General features: G+C 39.6%; 1 protein-coding gene across 1 annotated transcript in view; it reads left to right on the forward strand.

The window, feature by feature from the left end:
• The first annotated feature begins 17,557 nt into the window (after positions 1-17,557).
• Positions 17,558-22,630, forward strand: part of gpx7 (glutathione peroxidase 7) — a 35,590-nt gene continuing 30,517 nt past the window's right edge. Inside the window, exon 1 of the mRNA XM_060936834.1 lies at positions 17,558-17,716. Coding sequence (XP_060792817.1) covers positions 17,582-17,716 — 135 coding nt within the window. The 5' untranslated portion in view covers positions 17,558-17,581. The remainder of the gene's footprint in view (positions 17,717-22,630) is intronic.

A 22,630-nucleotide genomic window follows, 5' to 3' on the forward strand; every position in this document is an offset into this window, starting at 1 on the left:
GGAGTGAAACATCAGAAATTATTATACATACAGGACACTCTTTCGATGGAATAAAAACATGTATTCTATTCCCTGGAGGCACGGTGGTGTAGTGGTTAACGCTGTCGCCTCACAGCAAGAAGGTCCAGGTTCAAGCCCCGTGGCCGGCGAGGGCCTTTCTGTGCAGAGTTTGCATGTTCTCCTCGTGTCTGTGTGGGTTTCCTCTGGGTGCTCCGGTTTCCCCCATAGTCCAAAGACATGCAGGTTAGGTTAACTGGTGACTCTAAATTGACCGTAGGTGTGAATGGTTGTCTGTGTCTATGTGTCAGCCCTGTGATGACCTGGCGACTTGTCCAGGGTGTACCCTGCCTTTTGCCCGTAGTCAGCTGGGATAGGCTCCAGCTTGCCTGCGACCCTGTAAAACAGGATAAAGTGGCTACAGATAATGAGATGAGATTCTATTCCCTTCTAGTGGGTTTCATTCATTTGGTTTGATAGTATGCAATATTGTTAGCATATTGCTTATCCTACATGTATTACACCACTCTACCCAATGGAGAATGAGCATTCAGTATGGTTTACGATATTGCATGGTTGTCAAGACAACATGACATCACACGTTGGAGCTGATGTGAATATCCAATGGGAAACTTTTCTGCTGCGCATGCACAGAAGCATTTTTTGTCTGCCAGGAAAGAGAAAGACACGCTGAACACCTGTAAAGCTACCAAAACTTCATTAGATATTCTTCTCGCGTATTTACAAGAGAAAAACATACCAATGGATATCGAAAAACTGGAAAAGAGACATGTCAGAGATGTAAAACTTTTGCTCTAGTGAGCTACTGTGAGAAGTTGTTAATAAGCATGGCTGCCAGGTTTGCTTTGTTAAAAACAGAAGATTTTGAGAGAATTTTGGCTGCCAGCTAGCACAGTTGCGTGTAGTTGTTGATGTTGATTTTAAAAGTAACTAAATAAATTATATAGTGAAAGGAATACTTAAATATGAGTGAAGAATACTGTGGCAAACGTGCATGGAAGAAGAGTCTGGATACAGAAATCTTAGTTTCTCGGTTGTTAGCATGTGCGACATGCTCTCGCTAACAGTGGCTTGACTGATTTATTAGCATTCGCTAACACTACTGATGAATGCTACACCTGCTGGAAGGTGACTTCACTGCTGCGCTGACAGCACCAGCTCGCCTGTAAGCTAGCGTTGGCCTTTGAGAATGCTGATATGAAGAGAGTGTGTATGTATAATAATAATAATAATAATAATAATATTGGCTGGCTTGTTTTCATGGCATATCAGATATATTCCATTCAGCTAGCATGATACTGAACTCATCTTCGACTCGTTCAATATCATGCCAGCTGAATGGAATATATCTGATATACCACTCAATGCCAGCCAATATTATTTAAATGTTTCACTCAGATCTGCGATGTATTTCGCATGAAAAATATGAGTTTTTCAACATGAGAAGATAAACTTCATATTTTCAAGTCAACATGTGATATATGTAAATATATATAATAGAATGCCTTTATTGTCACTGCATAAATGTACAATGAAGTTTAGTTCATCATAAGAGAGCAAAGCTGCTGCGTACATGCGCACCGCCACTCTTGGGTACTTCAGCCCAAGGCCTGGAATGAGTTACCTAGTCACATTCAGTCTATCGAGTCTAAAGGTGTTTTCAAAAATAGGGTTAAAAGTTTTTTACTTGATCAACTTTATCAACAGTCACAAAATCATTGTATTATGTCTTAGTCTTATTTGTTTCTTTATCTACTGCAGGGCTGCCAACTTTTCAAAATTCCTTGGAGTGAGATTTTTTTTGGGGGGGGGGTCGACGGCAAAATTTTTCCGCACACCACTCAGTAAGTGGGAATTTTGTATTCAGTTTGATATTCACTTGTCCCCCTGCATTCTGGTGTTTTGTTTGTGGGTCGTCCAGCTGGAGATGGACAGTGGGGGGGGAGGGAGAGAGATTTTGGATTTAGTAGATGTTCCTGCATTCTGGTGGATTTTTGGAGTGGCCTGCTGTGCCATACCTACATTCTTACACACCCTGACTTGCCAGGCCTTCAGCTTGTGGCCAACAAAAGCACCAAGTTTTGGCTTAAAAGCCCCCACACTAGAAAACTACAGATGACTGCCAATGTTCCTGTAGCCCTATAGACCTGTGTTTCAGATTTAAAGGCAAGTTCATGTTTGAAAATATTTCATCAGCTAAGCCTAAACACCTTCTGAATTTAAACTAAATGTTAAGTTTTTAATAAATGTTGCACAATAAGATTGTCCCTCACTGACTATTCATTATGCATTTAAGGGCTTTCCCCACCACTGGGTTCAGCAGAAGATTGGCATGGGGAAAAATATCAACAGCAAAAGAACAAATAAAATGCTTAAACAGTAAGCAAAATGTGCATGTGCTACAAGAAACATTAAAATGATTAAGTTTGAACAGCATTGAAATATAAAAAGCTGAACCTTGGCCATAGGTGGGAATGTGCACACAAAGTTGGGCTTAAAAATTTTGGTCATACTTAAATAAGCTATATTAATATATTTCTTATTAATTTATTTCTTATCTTTGTGTCTTATTAGTAATAGAGCATTTGTCAGGGCCTGTTATCTGACAAATACTCTCTACCTGTCTTGCCCTCTTTGAAACCCTGTCTCCTCAGTATATTGTTCTCTGTCTTTTTTTTTTAATTATTCACAACAAGTTCAAGTTATTTGATATTACAGGTGACCATGCTTTATTTACTTTAACTGAGCAATTACATACATCATAAATAATTAAAATAAATACCCTGTAAATAAACAATAGGTATGGTGGCTAATGGCTCTTCTTGCATTTGTAATATTATCTCTTACTTGCTTTATTTTACAACATTTCCAGTATGGCTTCAAATAAAGTCATAAAGTATGATAACATACAGTAAATAAACTAAAAATGCGCCTTAATAAACATGTGCTAAGGAGGTGCTCTCCCGTGCTGCTTGTTGGGGAAGATAGAGGCTGTGGCATGGCAGGAGGCCTATAATGATTTAGCATGCCTAGTACACAGCTCTCGAAATGGCATTAAACATTCTCACAACACTTATAGGCTAAAATGATTAAGAAACTTTACACTGTGTGCACAATTATTAGGCAAGTGAGTACTCTGACCCTACCATTATTTCTATGCATGTTTTCCAACCGCAAGCTAGATACACTTGAATGCTAATTGGATTTAAGCATTCTCAGGTTGTATTTATTTGTGTAATGAGGGAGGGTGTGACCTAAAGTAATTAATACCCTATATTAAGGTGTGCATAATTATTAGGCAGCTTCTTTATCTCAGGCAAAATGGGCCAAAAAAGAGATTTAACAGACACTGAAAAGACAAAAATTGTAAAATGCCTATCAGAGGGATGCAGCACTCTTGAAATAGCTAAGCTATAGAAATGTGAGCACAGAACAATCAAACGTTTTGTTGCAAATAGTCAACAGGGTCACAAAAAATGTGTGGAGAAGAAAAGACACAAATTAACCGCAAAAGACTTGAGAAGGATTAAACATGAAGCTACCAGGAACCCATTATCCTCCAGTGCCACAATATTCTAGAACTGCAACCGACCTGGAGTGTCCAGAAGGACAAGGTGTTCGGTGCCCAGAGACATGGCCAAGGTAAGGAAGGCTGAGACACGACCACCACTAAACAAGACTCACAAGTTGAAATGTCAAGATTGGGCCAAGAAATATCTGAAGACAGATTTTCCAAAGGTTTTATGGACGGATGAAATGAGAGTGACTCTGGATAGACCAGATGGATGGGCCCATAGCTGGATAACTAATGGACACAGGGCACTTTGACTCAGACACCAGCAAGGTGGTGGAGGGGTAATGGCATGGGCTGCTATTATTAAGGATGAGCTAGTTTGACCATTTCAGGTTGAAGATGGACTTAACATCAACTTCCAAACCTACTGCCAGTTTCTAAAAGATACATTCTTCAAGCAGTGGTATGGGAAGAAGTCTGCATCATTCAAGAAGGCCATGATTGTTATGCAGAACAATGCACCATCACATGCACCCAAGTACTCCACTGCTTGGCGAGCCCACAAAGGCCTTAAAGATGACAAAGTAATGACATGGCCCCCTTCCTCACCTGACTTAAACCCTATTGAGTACTTGTGGCCCCTTCTTAAGCATGAGATTTACAGCGAGGGAAGACAATACACCACTCTGAATAGCATTTGGGAGGCCGTGGTTGCTCCTGCACAAAAAGTTGATCGTCAACAAATCAAAAAACTAACAGACTGGATGGAAGGCTCATGGCAGTTATTGAAAAGAAGGGTGGCTATATTGGTCACTGAATATTTTTGAAATGCTAGAAGTGTTTATTTGTTAATTCTGAGTTGTTTATTTGTTACACTGAAAATTAAAATAAACAAGTGAGATGGGAAACTTTAAGCTTTTCATTTAGTTGCATAATAATTCTGCACACTTATATATTCCCCTGAGAAGGCCTAAACTCCCCTTTCCTTTGTTAATCATTCTGGTTTTAGGTTTATTAACAATTTGGATTGACTGAGAGCACTGTATTTGTTCAACGATAAAATTAATCATCAGGAATACAACTTGCCTAATAATTGTGCACACAGTGTATATAAGTTCATAATTATGCCAGTAACCACACATCGGCGTACATATGTACAAACCTGTCTGAGACACCCGTCTTCAACTCGGATACCTTCTTCTCTCTCCTCTTCGTCTAAATTGACGGTAGGCAATTATCCAACTTCCGGCGAGTGCAGCATCATTAGATGCGCCACCTACCATAGGGGAGTGTGTACAGAAGGGAACACCTCTCTGCCTGTTTAGCCGTGCATAAGGCATAATTGATCGATCGCAAGTGGTTGGCGCGACGCAATGGGTAGCCTAGATCAGATAGATAAACTAGATTTTTTTCTAGCGTGAGAAATCGGAGGTATGGCGTGTGAGCGTGTGAAGATAGTCAAATGCGTGTGTCTCACACTCATTGCGTGAGAGTTGGCAGCCCAGTCTACTGTATTAATTTATTGTTGGTTTTTTTGGTCCATTTTGTGCTTATATTTATTGCACATCTTTGTTCAAATTTATTATCATTATTATTTTATTATTATTTTCTCGTCTCGTCTCGTCTCGTCTCGTCTTCTTCCGCTTTATCCGGGACCGGGTCGCGGAGGCAGCAGTCTAAGCAGGGAAGCCCAAACTTCCCTTTCCCCAGACACCTCGGCCAGCTCCTCGGGAAGAACACCGAGGCGTTCCCAGGCCAGCCGAGAGACATAGTCCCTCCAGCGTGTCCTGGGTCTTCCCCGGGGCCTCCTCCCGGGGGGACATGCCTGGAACACCTCCCCAGGTTATTATTTTCATAACTATTATTATTATTATTTCATTATTATTGTTACGATTATTCCATCCATCCATTATCTCTAGCCGCTTATCCTGTTCTACAGGGTCGCAGGCGAGCTGGAGCCTATCCCAAGGAATGTTTAGTGAGAGAGAGGGGGGATATAGTCTAAGGGGAGACCTAAATTTTAAAAAACCAAAGGTTAGAACAAATATGAAAAGCATGTGCGTATCGAGCTGTGGGGTAACTTTATGGAACAGACTGGAGACAGAAATAAAACAAAGTGCAAATATAAATCTGTTTAAAAAAAGGTACAAAAAATATTTTTAAACAAGTATATTGAAGAGGAAGTATGTTAATGGAGGATGATGAGGGATAAATAGAATAGGGCTGATTGTTATATTAGAACTAGCTTAGTATATGGTATATATTTATTTATGGGGATAGATATCTTCATATTTACAGGGATAGGTATGTAGTAGATATTTATTTTTGTAATTATATATTTATATAGATATTTATGAAGTGTATATATGGAATGAAGTATATATTTAATTTTGGAATAATATTTATATAGATATTTATGAAGTGTATGTGTTTGTATGTATATGTGTGTATGTGTATATATGTATGTATATATATATATGTGTGTGTTTATATATGTATGTATATATATATATGTATATATAATATGTGTGTGTATGTATATGTGTATATATATATATATATATATATATATATATATATATATATATATGGATATGGTATGTAGTATATATTTATTTTTGTAATTATATATTTATATGGATAATCATGAAGTGTATATATGGTATATATTTTTATAGGTGTATTAATGTAGTTTGGATTTCGGGATAGTTAAAAAGGGGTGGGAAATTAAAAAAAGTACTGTACTTCTTCCCACTCCTTTTTCGAACAATGTGCGGTGTATTGTAATGTATTAGCTCTTTATGTTATTTTATTTATTCTTTTTTGTCACTTTTTTCATTTTCTTTCTTTTGTATGTACAAATAGTTACATACATTTTTATACATCTCATCTCATTATCTCTAGCTGCTTTATCCTTCTACAGGGTCGCAGGCAAGCTGGAGCCTATCCCAGCTGACTACGGGTGAAAGGCGGGGTACACCCTGGACAAGTCGCCAGGTTATCACAGGGCTGACACATAGACACAGACAACCATTCACACTCACATTCACACCTACGGTCAATTTAGAGTCACCAGTTAACCTAACCTGCATGTCTTTGGACTGTGGGGGAAACCGGAGCACCCGGAGGAAACCCACGCGGACACGGGGAGAACATGCAAACTCCGCACAGAAAGGCCCTCGCCGGCCCCGGGGCTCAAACCCAGGACCTTCTTGCTGTGAGGCGACAGCGCTAACCACTACACCACCATGCCGCCCACATTTTTATGCATGTTTGAAATAAATAAATTCATTCATTCATTCATTCAATATATATCTGAGGACAGTTTTGTCAGACAGTTCACTATGTGTGTGTGTGTGAGTGTGTTTAGTCTATGTCTAGTTCTTATCTAGAGTGTTTATACTGTTTATACCATTTGAGTGTTTAGTCTATGTCTAGTTCTTAGCTAGTGGTTATAGTGTTTATATTGTCTGAGTGTTTAGTCTATGTCTAGTTCCTATCTAGAGTGTTTATACTGTTTATATTGTTTATTTTTTTCAATTATTCTATTTTTATTTATTGCATTGCCTGTTTGCACCGTGGGTCAGAGAGGACTGAAATGTCATCTGTGCTGTATGTCGAGCATGTATAGCATATTTGACAATAAAGTTGACTTGACTTGAGTTGAATTCCGTTACACAATGAGAATAAAGCAATCTTGAGTCTTGAACCTGTTCCAGTCTGAATCAAGTCAAGTTTGTTTTTATAGCTCTTTTAACAATAGACATTGTCCCAAAGCAGCTTTACAGAATCTGAATGACCCAAGACATGAGCCAATTTTATCCCTAATCTATCCCCAATAAGCAAGCCCGTGGCGACGGTGGCAAGGAAAAACTCCCCCCGATGACACAAGGAAGAAACCTTGAGAGGAACCAGACTCAAAAGGGAACCCATCCTCACCTGGACAACAACAGACAACATGACTATAACATTAACAGTTTTAAGATGAAGTCAGTTTCGTTGATGCTATAAACTCTTCGTTAATGGAAACTTGAGTGCAAAACTGTTCATGACAACTGCAGTCCCAAAGTTAGCAAGCCAGCTGTAGTCCTCAGCCATAAAAGCATTACTGTAAGAGTCCAGAGCGTCCTCCAAGTGTGACTTTCAACTGTCCTCATGGGGCCGTCCTCCACAGGAGAAACGTGATGAGACTCCAACCAGACACAGGGCACCAGGATGGATCAGGCAGGTCTGAGGAGCAGAAGAGGTCAGCATCTCGACCCCAGGATTGACATGTAACTCGGAGGGACAGATTTTTTTTTTTTTTTGGGGGGGGGGAGAAAACACAGGTTGTTAGGTATGCCCAATGTCGCCTGAATAAGTAGGTACAGTATACATTTTGCGCTGAGTACAAGCAGGGACTCTGGCAAAACTAACTATGACAGCATAACTAAAAGGGGAGAGCCAGAAGGTAACACAGGTATGAGGGAGCCCCGGGACATAAAGCAGCAGCCACTACACTGTCAACAAACTCGAGTGAGCAAGCGAGTGGGGGACTGACAGCATCCATACATCCCAGTTTACCAAAACACTATTAGTTACACTACAATGACCTGCATAGTGCTTGTATTGTTTCTGCCTACCGCTAACGGCCTGCAGTGGCTACTCATGAGTCGCATTTTGGTCTCTGCTTTCTACGTTATTGATTCCCGTGCAGATTTCCCCAGTACATAAATACTGATGACATAGTCAGCATTCTCAGTAACCTCGTGGTTCTTGAATTTTTGCGACGTGACACCAGGAAGTGGAAAAAAATTGTTTATGAAGTAGACCCTCATCTTCCGACTTCTGCTACCATCAATGGTGAGTAGGTTGTATTTTCTAAACAGATAGAAGTGATAGCTTAAGTATTTATCTTGATTACTGCCAAGTTTCATCGTAATCAGAAGACTAGCACATTGGTTTTGCTAACGTTAGAAAACTGTGTCCTAGTGCTGCCGGCGGACGGACAAAAAGTAGGACATTAAGCAAGTTATGGTCATTTACAGGTGGAAGTTATTGATATCGGTCACAGTTCTATTGCTTTAGTGTGTAATTAAGGGCTGAAAATCCCCTCGATTTTTCGAAATAAAAAAATTCATAACTTTCTTAATATTTGTCATAGATAGTTGGTTCATGCATCATTTTAAAGGTCTTTTCTAATGCTTTCTAGTGTAGTAGAAATATTCTTAATCTAATAACTTTGATTTTTATTGTCACATGCCTAACTCTATGTCTGAGGACTCTCCAGATCTACTCCTTTACCTCATAAACACCATTAACACAAGGCTTGACTAAACACATATGTTTTCAGCCTAGACTTAAATGCTGAGACTGTGTCTGATTCCCGAACACTACTTGGAAGGCTGTTCCATAACTGTGGGGCTTTGTAAGAAAAGGCTCTGCCCCCTGATGTAGCCTTCACTATGTGGGTAGTATCTCACTGGGCTGCGACAGCCTGCGACTAGTTGGAGACACAACAATTGCGATAAAATATGCGAAATTTCACTTGGAATCACACTGAATTGATATTTGCATATTTTACGGCAATTGTTGTGTTTCCACACAGCAAAATCCCCAGTGTTGAATTAACACCCAGGGTGTTGATTTAAAAATAACTCACAAGATTTACTTAAAAAATATATTATAAGTGTTTGCACGCAAATGATTTAAGTAAAATTTAATGCTGCAATATCAAGTAACACTCACTTGCCAGTATTAAGTAAATTTTACTTACCATAAAACATAACAGTTGTGAAGATATTAAGTAACATTTACTTAATTACATCTAAGTTTTCAGTTATATTTATTTAAACAAATTAAGTAAAGTCTACTTGTTTTTCATAGGCAGGAACATCATTTTACTCAAAATTTAAAGTAAATTTTATATAGCTGTAGTATTTGCTGTTATGAAGTAATTTAGTAGATTTTAATTATTTTCTTGTGCTTGACATTTTAATTTACTTGGTTGCATTACGTTACATTACTCATTATGTTACATTATGCATTACATTATATGCATATATATATATATATATATATATATATATATATATATATATATAAAATTTATGTATATATGTGTGTGTATATATACAGAGTCTACCTGTAATGTGCAATTTTTCCGAGCCCCTCAATAAAGCAATTTTTTTATACTTTTTCACAGTAGATAATGCAAATAGCCCTCTGTATTTAATCCTTCGTTTGTCTAATTTTTATTTCAGTTTTATTTGTTATCTTTGCTACTGTAACACGTGAATTTCCCCGATGTGGGATGAATAAAGTGAATCTAATCTAATACTCATTAAAATTAGGTAATCATTGTCATTATTCTTTTGATAAATGTTACCAAATAAATTTAACCAATACCCTATGCATTTAATATATCTTTATCACACATCACACAACTAAATTACAATGCAATTAAACTGTTTATTTTTCATTTTAAACAGTTTAACAAACAAGCACCGTCAAAGTAAATCCACTGCTATTGTGGATTGAATTGCCCAATCCTTTATGGGGCAGCCATAAATTTAACATTGGCATGACTGACATAAAAAGAACAAACAGACAGTATTACATAGTATACACTGCATCCAATATACACTATTGGGGCAAAATATTAGGAACACTGTCAATATAATGCACTATAATGGTAGACCAGCACCAGCCACCACAACTTCAGTAATAAACAAAGTCAAATTATCATCTTTCTGACAATGTAAATAAAAACTGAGCATGTACTGTAGAAGCTTAACAAAAGTAGAAGCTGGCAGAGCTGTTGTACTGGAAATAATTGCATTAGATTGTGCAGGTGTCCCAATACTTTTGTACATGCAGTACAGATCTATATAGTGCTTTTCAAATATGCAGTGAAAAACTTACAACCCTCTGAAACAGAGTTTCAACATTCATTACAGAAATATAATACTCAGATTTTCAAGAACGTTTAACACACACAAACATGCTCAAAACAACTTCTGGGAGAGGGTCAGGACAGAAACAGCCTCTTAAACTTTGAGCAGTGGTGTAAGGATTATGTATACCCCTATTTAAATGAACAAAAAAAAAATCTACAAGTACTGCATTAATAGTAAAAGTGCCTTATATTGTACTGCATTAGAATTTGTGGGGGCGTCGTGGCTCGGGTGGATAGGGCGCCGTGCCATGGGTCCGGGGACCCGGGTTCGATTCTGACCCAAGGTCATTTCCCGATCCCTCCCCATCTCTCTCTCCTGCTCGTTTCCTGTCTCTGCACTGTCCTGTCCAGTGAAGGTGAAAAAAGCCCAAAAAAAGTCTTAAAAAAGAATTTGTACTGTAGTCACAATCTTTAAAAACACAATTAACAGTTTTGTGCTTTTTCAGATGAGTCCCGAGGTGTTCAAAATATTGCTTCTCTGTGTTAAAACTACATGAATTACATATAAGACACGAAAATGAAACTATCCGCCCTGACTGTTGAGTCCGTGTATGATTTCTAGACAAATGTGCATGAAGTGCCCCCCAACTTTTAAATAAACAAGGACAATCTGAGTACAAGCAGGGTAGTGACCGGCCTTGACCAGTGTGTGGATGCTTCAACCTATAATCTTTTATGGGCTCTAAACCTTTTGATGACCTAAAATTGCATCTTTTGCACGACCATCTCATATCACAAGAGGCCTACTCTTTCTCCCTGATGAATTTCTCCTCGACCTCCTCTCCCTAGACCTCAACTCCAACTGTCCACAAAGCCCACTGGCTCCTCCAAAGGGCACCCTGAAAATGAAGAGACACAATTTGTGGTATTAAAACAATGGTCTAAAATATTCAGTCACAATTTTAATATTACGTTATGATGGATGAATAAGGGAAAATAACAAAACAATATTATATCATGCATACATTATTTTCTACTTGCCTGAATGATGAGAATAATGTTCTGTTCTGATTTGCTTCTTGTTGATAGATATTAAAATATTTTTCTAAGACTTAATAAGAAAGAAACTGTATCATGAACAAGCGTAAATGAACATTGTTTTGTATAGCTAAATAAAACAATTAACACATGACAGATTTATTTGTGAGTAGAACTTGTAATGAACAATCGATTCTTTCATTTAACTACAAAAACATGAACCCTGAGTAAAACAATACACCCCCCCCCACACACACACAACATCCCTGCAGTGAGCTGTGCTGTGTGCATGTGATTGAGGAATAACCTTTTTAAAAAGGTACAGTTGACATAAGTAGCAGATCACATGACAGTTATTAAAAAAAGATTATAAACTCTGTTCTGTAAATACTGTTGCAAGAACAGTACATTCCACTCATATGTTGGGATGTTTTAACATTAGTCAACAGAGAGTGATGCCATGCAGTGTGCAGTAGTGGCAGTCATTTGAATTCAGTCGCACGCGTGCACATGGACGGGCACATTTACAGTATACAACTTTAGTTGCCTCAGTTGCGGAAAATAGGTCCTATAACTAGTGAAATAACTGTCTACTGTGACGAAAAAAGTTGTTAACCCAAATTAGTGCAGACTGGTGAAAATATAGACAATTTATTATGAGTATCGATACTAAAACGGACACATTTGGTATCGAAAGTATCGGTCCGCACATCACGAAATTGCTGTGGGCTTCACACTGCACGGCACAGCCATGCTACTAGCCATGCTAACTAGCTTCTTGTCAAAAAAAGAAAAGAAAGAAAACTGCCAGCGACGTCTCTCTGTATTCGCAAGCTGGTGCTCTCAAAGACCTCTGGCGCTTCTGTCAGTAAACGTGTGTTTTAAAAACCTATTCTGGGGCGTTTCTCCCATTCATCAGCCTCTCCCCCTCATTCTCAACGCACAGCGTTCATTCACTAACGGAACGCTGGGCTGCCAACTCTCACGCAATGAGCGTGAGACACACGCATTTGATTGTTTTCACACGCTCACACGTCATACCTCCAATTTCTCACGCTAGAAAAAAATCTAGTTTATCTATCTGATCTAGGCTACCCATTGCGTCGCACCAACCACTTGCGATCGATCAATTACACCTTATGCACGGCTAAACAGGCAGAGAGGTGTTCCCTTCTGTACACACTCCCCTATGGTAGGTGGCGCATCTAATGATGCTGCACTCGCCGGAAGTTGGATAATTGCCTACCGTCAATTTAGAGGAAGAGGAGAGAGAAGAAGGTATCTGAGTTGAAGACGGGTGTCTCAGACAGGTTTGTGCATATGCACGCCAATGTGTGGTGTTACTGGCATAATTATGAACTTATATAAAGTTTCTTAATCATTTTAGCCTATAAGTGTTGTGAGAATGTTTAATGCCATTTCGAGAGCTGTGTACTAGGCATGCTAAATCATTATAGGCCTCCTGCCATGCCACAGCCTCTATCTTCCCCAACAAGCAGCACGGGAGAGCACCTCCTTAGCACACGTTTATTAAGGTGCATTTTTAGTTTATTTACTGTATGTTATCATACTTTATGACTTTATTTGAAGCCATACTGGAAATGTAGTAAAATAAAGCAAGTAAGAGATAATATTACAAATGCAAGAAGAGCCATTAGCCACCATACCTATTGTTTATTTACAGGGTATTTATTTTTAATTATTTATGATGTATGTAATTGCTCAGTTAAAGTAAATAAAGCATGGTCACCTGTAATATCAAATAACTTGAACTTGTTGTGAATAATTAAAAAAAAAGACAGAGAACAATATACTGAGGAGACAGGGTTTCAAAGAGGGCAAGACAGGTAGAGAATATTTGTCAGATAACAGGCCCTGACGAATGCTCTATTACTAATAAGAAACATAGATAAGAAATAAATTAATAAGAAATATATTAATATAGCTTATTTAAGTATGACCAAAATTTTTAAGCCCAACTTTGTGTGCACATTCCCACCTATGGCCAAGGTTCAGCTTTTTGTGTTTCAATACTGTTCAAACTTAATCATGTTAATGTTTCTTGTAGCACATGCACATTTTGCTTACTGTTTAAGCATTTTATTTGTTCTTTTGCTGTTGATATTTTTCCCCATGCCAATCTTCTGCTGAACCCAGTGGTGGGGAAAGCCCTTAAATGCATAATGAATAGTCAGTGAGGGACAATCTTATTTTTGCAACAGTTATTAAAAACTTAACATTTAGTTTAAATTCAGAAGGTGTTTAGGCTTAGCTGATGAAATATTTTCAAACATGAACTTGCCTTTAAATCTGAAACACAGGTCTATAGGGCTACAGGAACATTGGCAGTCATCTGTAGTTTTCTAGTATGGGGGCTTTTAAGCCAAAACTTGGTGCTTTTGTTGGCCACAAGCTGAAGGCCTGGCAAGTCAGGGTGTGTAAGAATGTAGGTATGGCACAGCAGGCCACTCCAAAAATCCACCAGAATGCAGGAACATCTACTAAATCCAAAATCCCCCCCCCCCCCCCCCCCCCCCCATTGTCCATCTCCAGCTGGACGACCCACAAACAAAACACCAGAATGCAGGGGGACAAGTGAATATCAAACTGAATACAAAATTCCCACTTACGTGCAGAAAAATTTTGCCGTCGACCTCCCCCCCCCCAAAAAAAAAATCTCACTCCAAGGAATTTTGAAAAGTTGGCAGCCCTGCGGAATGTTACTTCACTGTCGCCGCCAAAAGTTTTACAGAGAAAAAAAACATGTTCTTATGTTGACGTCAGTTGATAAATGTTATAGTACTGTTACGTTGGTGCTTTTTTAATATCCTAACTTTAGTTATTTTTATCGGGAAAAACCATAGACTGTACCGTATATAAAAGAGGGAAAAACTGCAGCCCCCCCCCCCCCCCCCCCCCCCACACACACACACTTACAGGCTAGCACGGACCAATGTGGCGTTATGCTAACTTTAAATTAACTTATGAACAGTGACATATCTTGCGTCAAACTACATGCAGACTTATATATTATCACAAATTTAAAACAGAACGGTAATAACTTGCCTGCGAAATGACTGCCGTATATGCTACACCTTGCTCTGTGATCCTGTAACGTCCGGAGCAGAGCCAGTCCTGTTGTACTGTGCGCATACATCGTGCATGCGTTTCAAAATCCTACACTTTCAGAGTAAAGTTTATGTAGTATTTCTAGGTTTATGTACATACAACTATTAAACATTTAAATAGTATGAGGAAACCTAAGTAGAACTTACTCTTCCCCCATAATTCATGTATTACATTAATAAAATGTTTAATTTTACTTAAGAAACTAGTTCTTACTGAATCTTAAAAATACAAGGTAGAAATAATGACAGTTACTCTAATAGAGTTTACTGCACCAAAAAGTCACTTTTTAGTCGCAGCCCAGTGAGATAAGCCAGTATCCCACTGGGCTGCGACAGCAACAGTGCTGGGCGATAATACACTTACTTCACATGTATCAAGGGATATGCGTGTCAGGGCTTGAGATCTTGGGACCTGTCAAACACATTAAATGTATGCCTGCTTAGGGGCGGCACGGTGGTGTAGTGGTTAGCGCTGTCGCCTCACAGCAAGAAGGTCTGGGTTCGAGCCCCGTGGCCGGCGAGGGCCTTTCTGTGTGGAGTTTGCATGTTCTCCCCGTGTCCGCATGGGTTTCCTCCGGGTGCTCCGGTTTCCCCCACAGTCCAAAGACATGCAGGTTAGGTTAACTGGTGACTCTAAATTGACCGTAGGTGTGAATGTGAGTGTGAATGGTTGTCTGTGTCTATGTGTCAGCCCTGTGATGACCTGGCGACTTGTCCAGGGTGTACCCCGCCTTTCGCCCGTAGTCAGCTGGGATAGGCTCCAGCTTGCCTGCGACCCTGTAGAACAGGATAAAGCGGCTACAGATGATGAAATGAGACAACCCTGCTTAGCTGATTCCATGTGTGTAGCTTATGAAATCTTTCTCCTACAGTAGCCAGTACTCTTCTAACTGAAGAAATATATGTAGAGCTCTTTTCCAAAATGCTATAAATCCATTTTGATTGTTTTCAGAAAAATGACATTCATTTACCCAGACCCATAAATTTTGCAAATATTTAATTTATCCTGTTATAATAGATGGTTGGTTCAGTCTGAACATTTTTAACAATAACTGACAAATCTAACAACAATGTTATTGATTATAAATCCAAAGTTTATTATATATATTTTTCAAAACATTATAAATCCACTCATTCATTTTTTCTGTCTTTCTGTTTTTAAAACAAGAGAACATGCTGTAGATATATAATATCAGGAACTTTCATAATACAATTTATAATAAAATCAAATAAATTATATAAACACTTAAATAACATTCATTCATTTATGTTTAATCTTACGTTTTAAGACTGTCCACCACAGAAAACAACTAACTAAATAACAAATGGCCAGTTAGTTCAATTCTTCAGAACCATCAAAAGTATTCACAACCACCATTTGCAAAAGTTATTTGTGCTCAAGAAGCTACACAAGCAAACAAAACTCCTCGCTTCAGGGCACCGCCATGTGGGATAGTGTAGAACGCTGACCAAACTCTGATTGGTCTAGAGGAAATGTCGCACTCAGCCAAAAAACAGGTGTAGTGCCTATTGCGTTTTGAAGAGAAACTACAATTTGCAGCACATATAAACAAGGAAATATAGCGATTTGGCATGAAACATTAATGGAGCAGTGAATAGGCTCAGTACACAGCAGAATAGCGCGATGAACTCATCTCATCTCATTATCTGTAGCCACTTTACCCTGTTCTACAGGGTCGCAGGCAAGCTGGAGCCTATCCCAGCTGACTACGGGCGAAAGGCGGGGTACACCCTGGACAAGTCGCCAGGTCATCACAGGGCTGACACATAGACACAGACAACCATTCACACTCACACCTACGGTCAATTTAGAGCCACCAGTTAACCTAACCTGCATGTCTTTGGACTGTTGGGGAAACCCATGCAGACACAGGGAGAACATGCAAACTCCGCACAGAAAGGCCCTCGCCGGGCACGGGGCTCGAACCCGGACCTTCTTGCTGTGAGGCAACAGCGCTAACCACTACACCACCGTGCCGCCTAGAAAAAATATGATTTATGTAACAATAGATAGATAAGCATTGATACATGAATCCATGGGTTTAGAAGCTCAGGCGACAATTCCATATTTCACTGCAAAATCGCTCGCTGCTAAACTTGGTCTACACAGACTGTGCACTGAAACCGTGCAAGCCTGGAACTAGTGGAACTATGTCAATGGTGATCTATGTGTCTAGTTCCAGGAAGTGGCCGTAGAACACAGAAAGTGCGGTAAAGGTAAATGTAATTCGTTTCTACTTAATCTTTGCTTGTTATGTAGTGGTTCTGTGTTAGTCTCTAGCAAACAGAAAGCCGCTGCCTAGAAGTATTTGAATCTACGTGAATCACATCACCAACCGACTTCCTGTACCCCGGTTGTCACAACTCTGAATTCCATGGCTCTGGTCTCAGCCATTCATGTCTACCGGCCGCGAGTGAGTGTCACTTCCATAAGGAAGCCTGCCTTCTACAGATTTCTGACTTTTTTTTTCTCAAAAATTTCGACTTTTTTTTCTCTAAAATTTTGACTTTTTTCTCGAAATTTTTGACTTTTTTTCTCAAAAGTTTTGAGATTGTTTCTCGAAATTGTTTACTTTTTTCTCGAAATTTCTGACTTTAATCTCGAAAATTCTGAGTTTTTTTCTCAGAAGTTTCCAAATAAAATATAAAACCCTGGCCCTATTGCTCTGCCGTAGAAATGACATGCCCCTCGCACTGCCGTGTTAGCGCTTTCGGTTTAAATCACAAAAAAACAACTTTCTCAAAACACAACCGATTGACGTGATTGTGCTACCGACTCAACGTATGCACTCCCAATCATGCGAAAATAGCCCTGAAAAGCATTTCACTCCGGAGTATTCCTTTAAGCTGCGCTTTTATTTATTTATGTATTATTTTTAAACCTGCTGCGTATTTGGAGCGCAGTGCTGATCCGCAGCAGCAGCCCGCGGCGCAGCCGGCGGTGGGGAGGAGCTGCAGTGAGCAGCGGCAGGTCAGTGAGGGAAGATGAAGATGATCCTCCGAGTTCTGGCTTTAGCCCTCTTGTCGTGTTTAATGGAGGCGAAGCAGAAAGACTTTTACACGTTTAAGGTGGTGAACAGCAGAGGGAAATTAGTTTCTCTGGAGAAATATCGCGGCTCGGTGAGTCTCGCTCTCTTCTGCACGGATTCCTTCACTAACAGCCGCGCATGCGGGGAAAATAATCAACAACAACAGCACAGCTTTACTTTCCACTGATTCATTTACTTCAGACAGCACTTTCCTGTTCTCCTCCAGCATGCACACGGCTGAGTTTCTGATATTCTGTGCATTAATAAAGTACTAACACAACACTTCTGTGCGGGTCTGTTTCTGGCTCTGTTCCTGCCGACGTGGCAGATGTGAGTGAAAAATCTCCAAATCCTCTCCATCACTGCCTCCATCCGCACTCACACTTTATCCCAGGGGAACTCGGGGAGATTCTTGTTTGCACTTTTTTGTCATTAAAATATCACTTAAATAACTTACTTCCTTTTGAATTAATTTAGCATTTAAATTGACCAAATGAAGCATCTCCATATACTTTAAGCCAGGGCTTTTCAAAGTGTGGGGTGCGCCTCCCCTAGGGGGCGCCAGAGTTCTTCAGGGGGGGCGCAACGTGAGGAAAAATAAACCAGAATAAGTTACTATTGCGGATAGGGTTGTCACCCGTCCCGTAAAATACAGAATCGGCCTTTATTTGGCAATTAAATCTTGTGTCCCGTATTGAACCGATATGGGACGCGATTTGTTCCGTATTTTCATAAATGTCCAATACGCATGTCTGTCTCACACATATCAACACTAAATCTAGCAATAATGAACAAAATAAAACAGGAAATACTACGTTGCGGGATCTACCCAGGACACAAACCCTTCCCCTCTGTGTCATGCTTTGTGCTAGAAGTCTGCGCGGGACAGAATTTTAAGTCCCGCTCGCTCCCGCATTGTGCAGTCCCGCTCCCGCAAAGAATTATGATTTTCAGTCCCGCCCGCGCCTGCCATATTTTGTCCCACTCCCGCCCGCAAATCCCGCATGATGTAGACGTTCGCGTTATTTCTCACGAAAGTTCTTGTCATTGGCTTGGGGAATTAAACATGCTGAGCTTAGCTGAGCTCTCCACTGACCGAGCCTTCATTTATTGTAAGCTTATTGTTTAGACTCTGACATTCTGCTGCCACATTCCAAGTTGAGCGCTGCATGCGCTCATGATTGACAGCTCTCGCTTTGCGCACTCGCACTCCCTCTTCCGAGTCTGTGGCGTTATGATTCCAACCGCGATTTCATTCTCCTCTCATATGAAGTGCTGCGCAACCACAACCAGCTCCTCAGATTATACACTGTCTATTTCTAGCTTTAAACTGAACAATCTGTGCGATACACCGTCCTTTTTAATACTAGTTAATACTTTTTTTAATACTTTTTTAAAATACTTTTTAATACTTAGGACTAATACTCTTGACTTTTTAACGGTAAATGTACCTCTTTTTAAAGCAGCACTTACTTCTGAAGCACTGTGAGCTTCACTAGAGGAGCTCTGCTCTTCTGCCATGATCGGAGATCTCAAACACGGAAGAGCGGAAAGGAATCGAAAACGTACGCGAGATTAGACCATAGGCATCTTAAAATGTTTTCATTAATGCCAAATAAAATATCCAGCACAAATTATATACGATAGACATAAACTAATAATTTATAAATTTTATTTTAAACACGTTTTTAGTTAGCGGGACTGCAGCTTATCACCTTTCCCGCCCGCGCCCGCAATGAGCTTTCAAAATTTGTCCCGCGCCGCACTGCTTTGCGGCGGGTCCCGCGGGACTCCCGCGGGAGTGCAGGGCTCTACTCTGTGCATCTGTGCCTGGCTGCCTGCGTCACTGTGTGTGGCGCTGTCACGGTTGCCTAGAGACAGACAACACACACCGGTGCTGCTCAAAAAACCCGGGCCTTTTAAAAATGTCTGCTGCACCCGGCACTCCACCACATCCTCAAAAGCGTAAACGCTTACAAAAATACAGACGTGAGTGGGATGAGGCACATCCTTGGCTGGACAGCGTGAGTGGAGACGACTACAGAGCAAACTGTAAAGTCTGTCGGCGAGTGTGTTCAGTGGCGGACGGTGGGCTGTCTGACATTAGACAGCATTCGTCAGGAGAGCAACACTGCAGATATGTAAGAACACAGAAGACACAAGCATCAGTGTCACAGTTCTATATTTAGATTATATTTTAAAAGTTCATTGCTGCCCACTTGTACATTATACATTTCTACAGCATTGGCAATAAAGCATTTCAAGCTTAAAGTATGAGTAATTGCTTTCTTGATCACCCCTTTACTAAAAACACCTACAAAATAAAACATACCACTGCTGCGGGCACCCCACCCCATGGGAGTCGTACCCGTGGTGGTCATGGCCTCAAGGAGCCGTGGTGGGCGTCCCTTATTTTCATTTCTGAATAGTGGCAACCCTAATTGCGGACATTTAGCGAACTTCAGCTAGCCTTTGCCAGAGACAAAATGGATCGATTTTTAGTACCTAAAGCTACAGTGAGTGAGGAGACAGAGTCTGGGCCAAGCAAAAAAAGAAGGAAGTATGACCACGATTATTTAAAGTTTGGATTTTCATGGACTGGATCTGAAGATGCTCCACTGCCACAGTGTGCTGTCTGCCAAGAGGTGCTAGCTAACGATGCTATGAGATGTTTAAAATGTGTAAAACAAGATGTTTGAAAAAAAGCACAGATGTTTAAAATGTGTAAAAAAAAAAAAGAGGTTTTAAAAAAGCACAGATGTTTAAAATGTGTAAAAGAAAAAATAAAAATGTATACAACAACCATTTTTTTTTAAAATGCGAATGGAACATTAAGTATAGCAACAACAAAAATTGTAAGGGGAGCGCTGTTGTTTATTTGCTCTCTGAGGGGGGGGGCTGACTCTCCCACACTTTGAAAACCCCTGCTTTAAGCTCATTGTAGCTGTCTCTGAACATTTTCAGCTGTTTATTAGAATGAATGACTGACTGAGATGGCCCTTTCCTGCACACCAGGGGCATCAGAAGCATTTTTATTCAGTCCCCCCAGGATTTTGCGGGCCTTTTTTGTGATTGTTGCGGGCTAAAATGTCTGATGTTGCGGGGGGTTTTCCAAAAAATTGTGATGAAAGTTGCGTTGTTTTTTAGGTTTTTGTTGCGATTACATTGCGGGAGGAAGTGAAAGTTGCGAGAAATTGTTGCGATTTTCTCTTTTTGTGATTAAAATTGAGTGATATGTTAAATATTAAGTTATTACTGAAAAACTATTGATTAAAAAAACAAAGACACTGAGAAATGGTCCTATAAACATCTTTACCAATATAAAAGATTACCAGGACTACAAAAATGCAGAAAAATAGGCTTTACTTATCCAAATGCACCTGTTGGTTCAAAAGTTAAAGTGCATAGAACCTCACAGCACAACATGAAGTTACCTTAAAATATAATATAAATGCCTCAGCTTTCATGTAAGAAAAAAAAACTATTAATACTAGTACTGTGTGCAGGCAGTCTCTCCTGAAGACTAAATTAAACAATAATTATAAACTAATAAAATAAATGGCTCAGGCTTCATAGAAGAAAAAAAACAATTTGAACAGAATCTCACAGTATGATGCTGAAGCTGCCTAAACAATGGAAAATAAAATACCATTTTGGCAAAAATGTTGGCATCCATTAATTTCTTGTAGTAAATAAAAAAAAATGTAAAGTGCACACAGTCCTTCACTGTAAACACACACTTTCAGTAACAGAATTTAAGCCGATATAAACACTGACTCGCACATGCTGCTTCTCTTGAACGTATACACGGAAGTAAGGCGGAAGGTAGTTTGTTGACGTCACCTCAAGACGACGCCAACGATTGGTCAAATTTGCGGGAAAGTTGCGGTGATTGGATATAATTGCAACACCGCCCTGAATTTGCGGGGATTGGTTGAATTTGCGTTGAAGTTGCAAATCGCAACATCGCAAAATCCTGGAGGGTCTGTTTAATGTGTGTGCGTGTGTGTGTGTGGGGGGGGGGGGACACTGGTGGGGGTCTGGGGGTTCTCCCCCAGAAAATTTTTAATTAATTAGATGCCATTTCCTGCATTCTGGTGTATTTTTTAACAGGTTGTTAAACACCTAATTTTACCTACAAAAGTCACTTAATTCAATGACTATTGTAGAGACTCAACAATAAGTCCTCATTCAACTAGTCCATATATTCATCAGCCTGTTTTTAAACCCACTGCTCTGCCTAAGATAATAAGATGAATGTGACACAATTTATCACCAACAATGACTTTATGGGTGCATTTTACTTTTTGTGTTTCCTTTTTTATTTAGTTTTAGATGTAACACAACATGCCACTGGGCCAAGCAATAGTGACACTCAACTGTCTGTTTAAAAATAAGAATATTCATAATTTCACACAATGAACAGGCATGACATGGCATCATGCAAACTTCATAACACAAAATCACACTGGGTCAAGCAACGGTGACACATAAAAAATAACGTCACACAATGAACAGGTGCAATTTTGTTCACCACCAACAGTGACTTTAGTGGGTGTGTTTTACTTTTTTCCGATTTAGTGATACTCATAACAAAAATGGCATGGCATCATGCAGTCTTCATAACACAAAATTACACTGTGTCAAGCAACGACATATAAAAGATAACTTCACACAATGAACAAGTGCAGTTTTGTTAACCTACATGCAATGGTGGTACTACAGTAACATTTACAGATTAGTATAACAAATAGATTTATAGATATAACTCCTTACATTGGTGTCACCACAATTTCTACCACTTCATAACTTTTATCCCCCTTTCCTTCACAATCCACCTGGAATAACATCCATCTCTCTCCATTGCTTTCCTTTCTACTATTCCTTCCCCATACACTGATTTCCCATCTTACTTTCCAGAAAACTGGCAAAGACCAGACAAAACAAGTTCTTCAAATCACAACAGGGAATCAATAAATATCATCAGAGCAGACTTGACCTCATG

Source organism: Neoarius graeffei, chromosome 13, assembly GCF_027579695.1.
Source record: "Neoarius graeffei isolate fNeoGra1 chromosome 13, fNeoGra1.pri, whole genome shotgun sequence".
NCBI classification, from domain to species: Eukaryota; Metazoa; Chordata; class Actinopteri; order Siluriformes; family Ariidae; genus Neoarius; species Neoarius graeffei.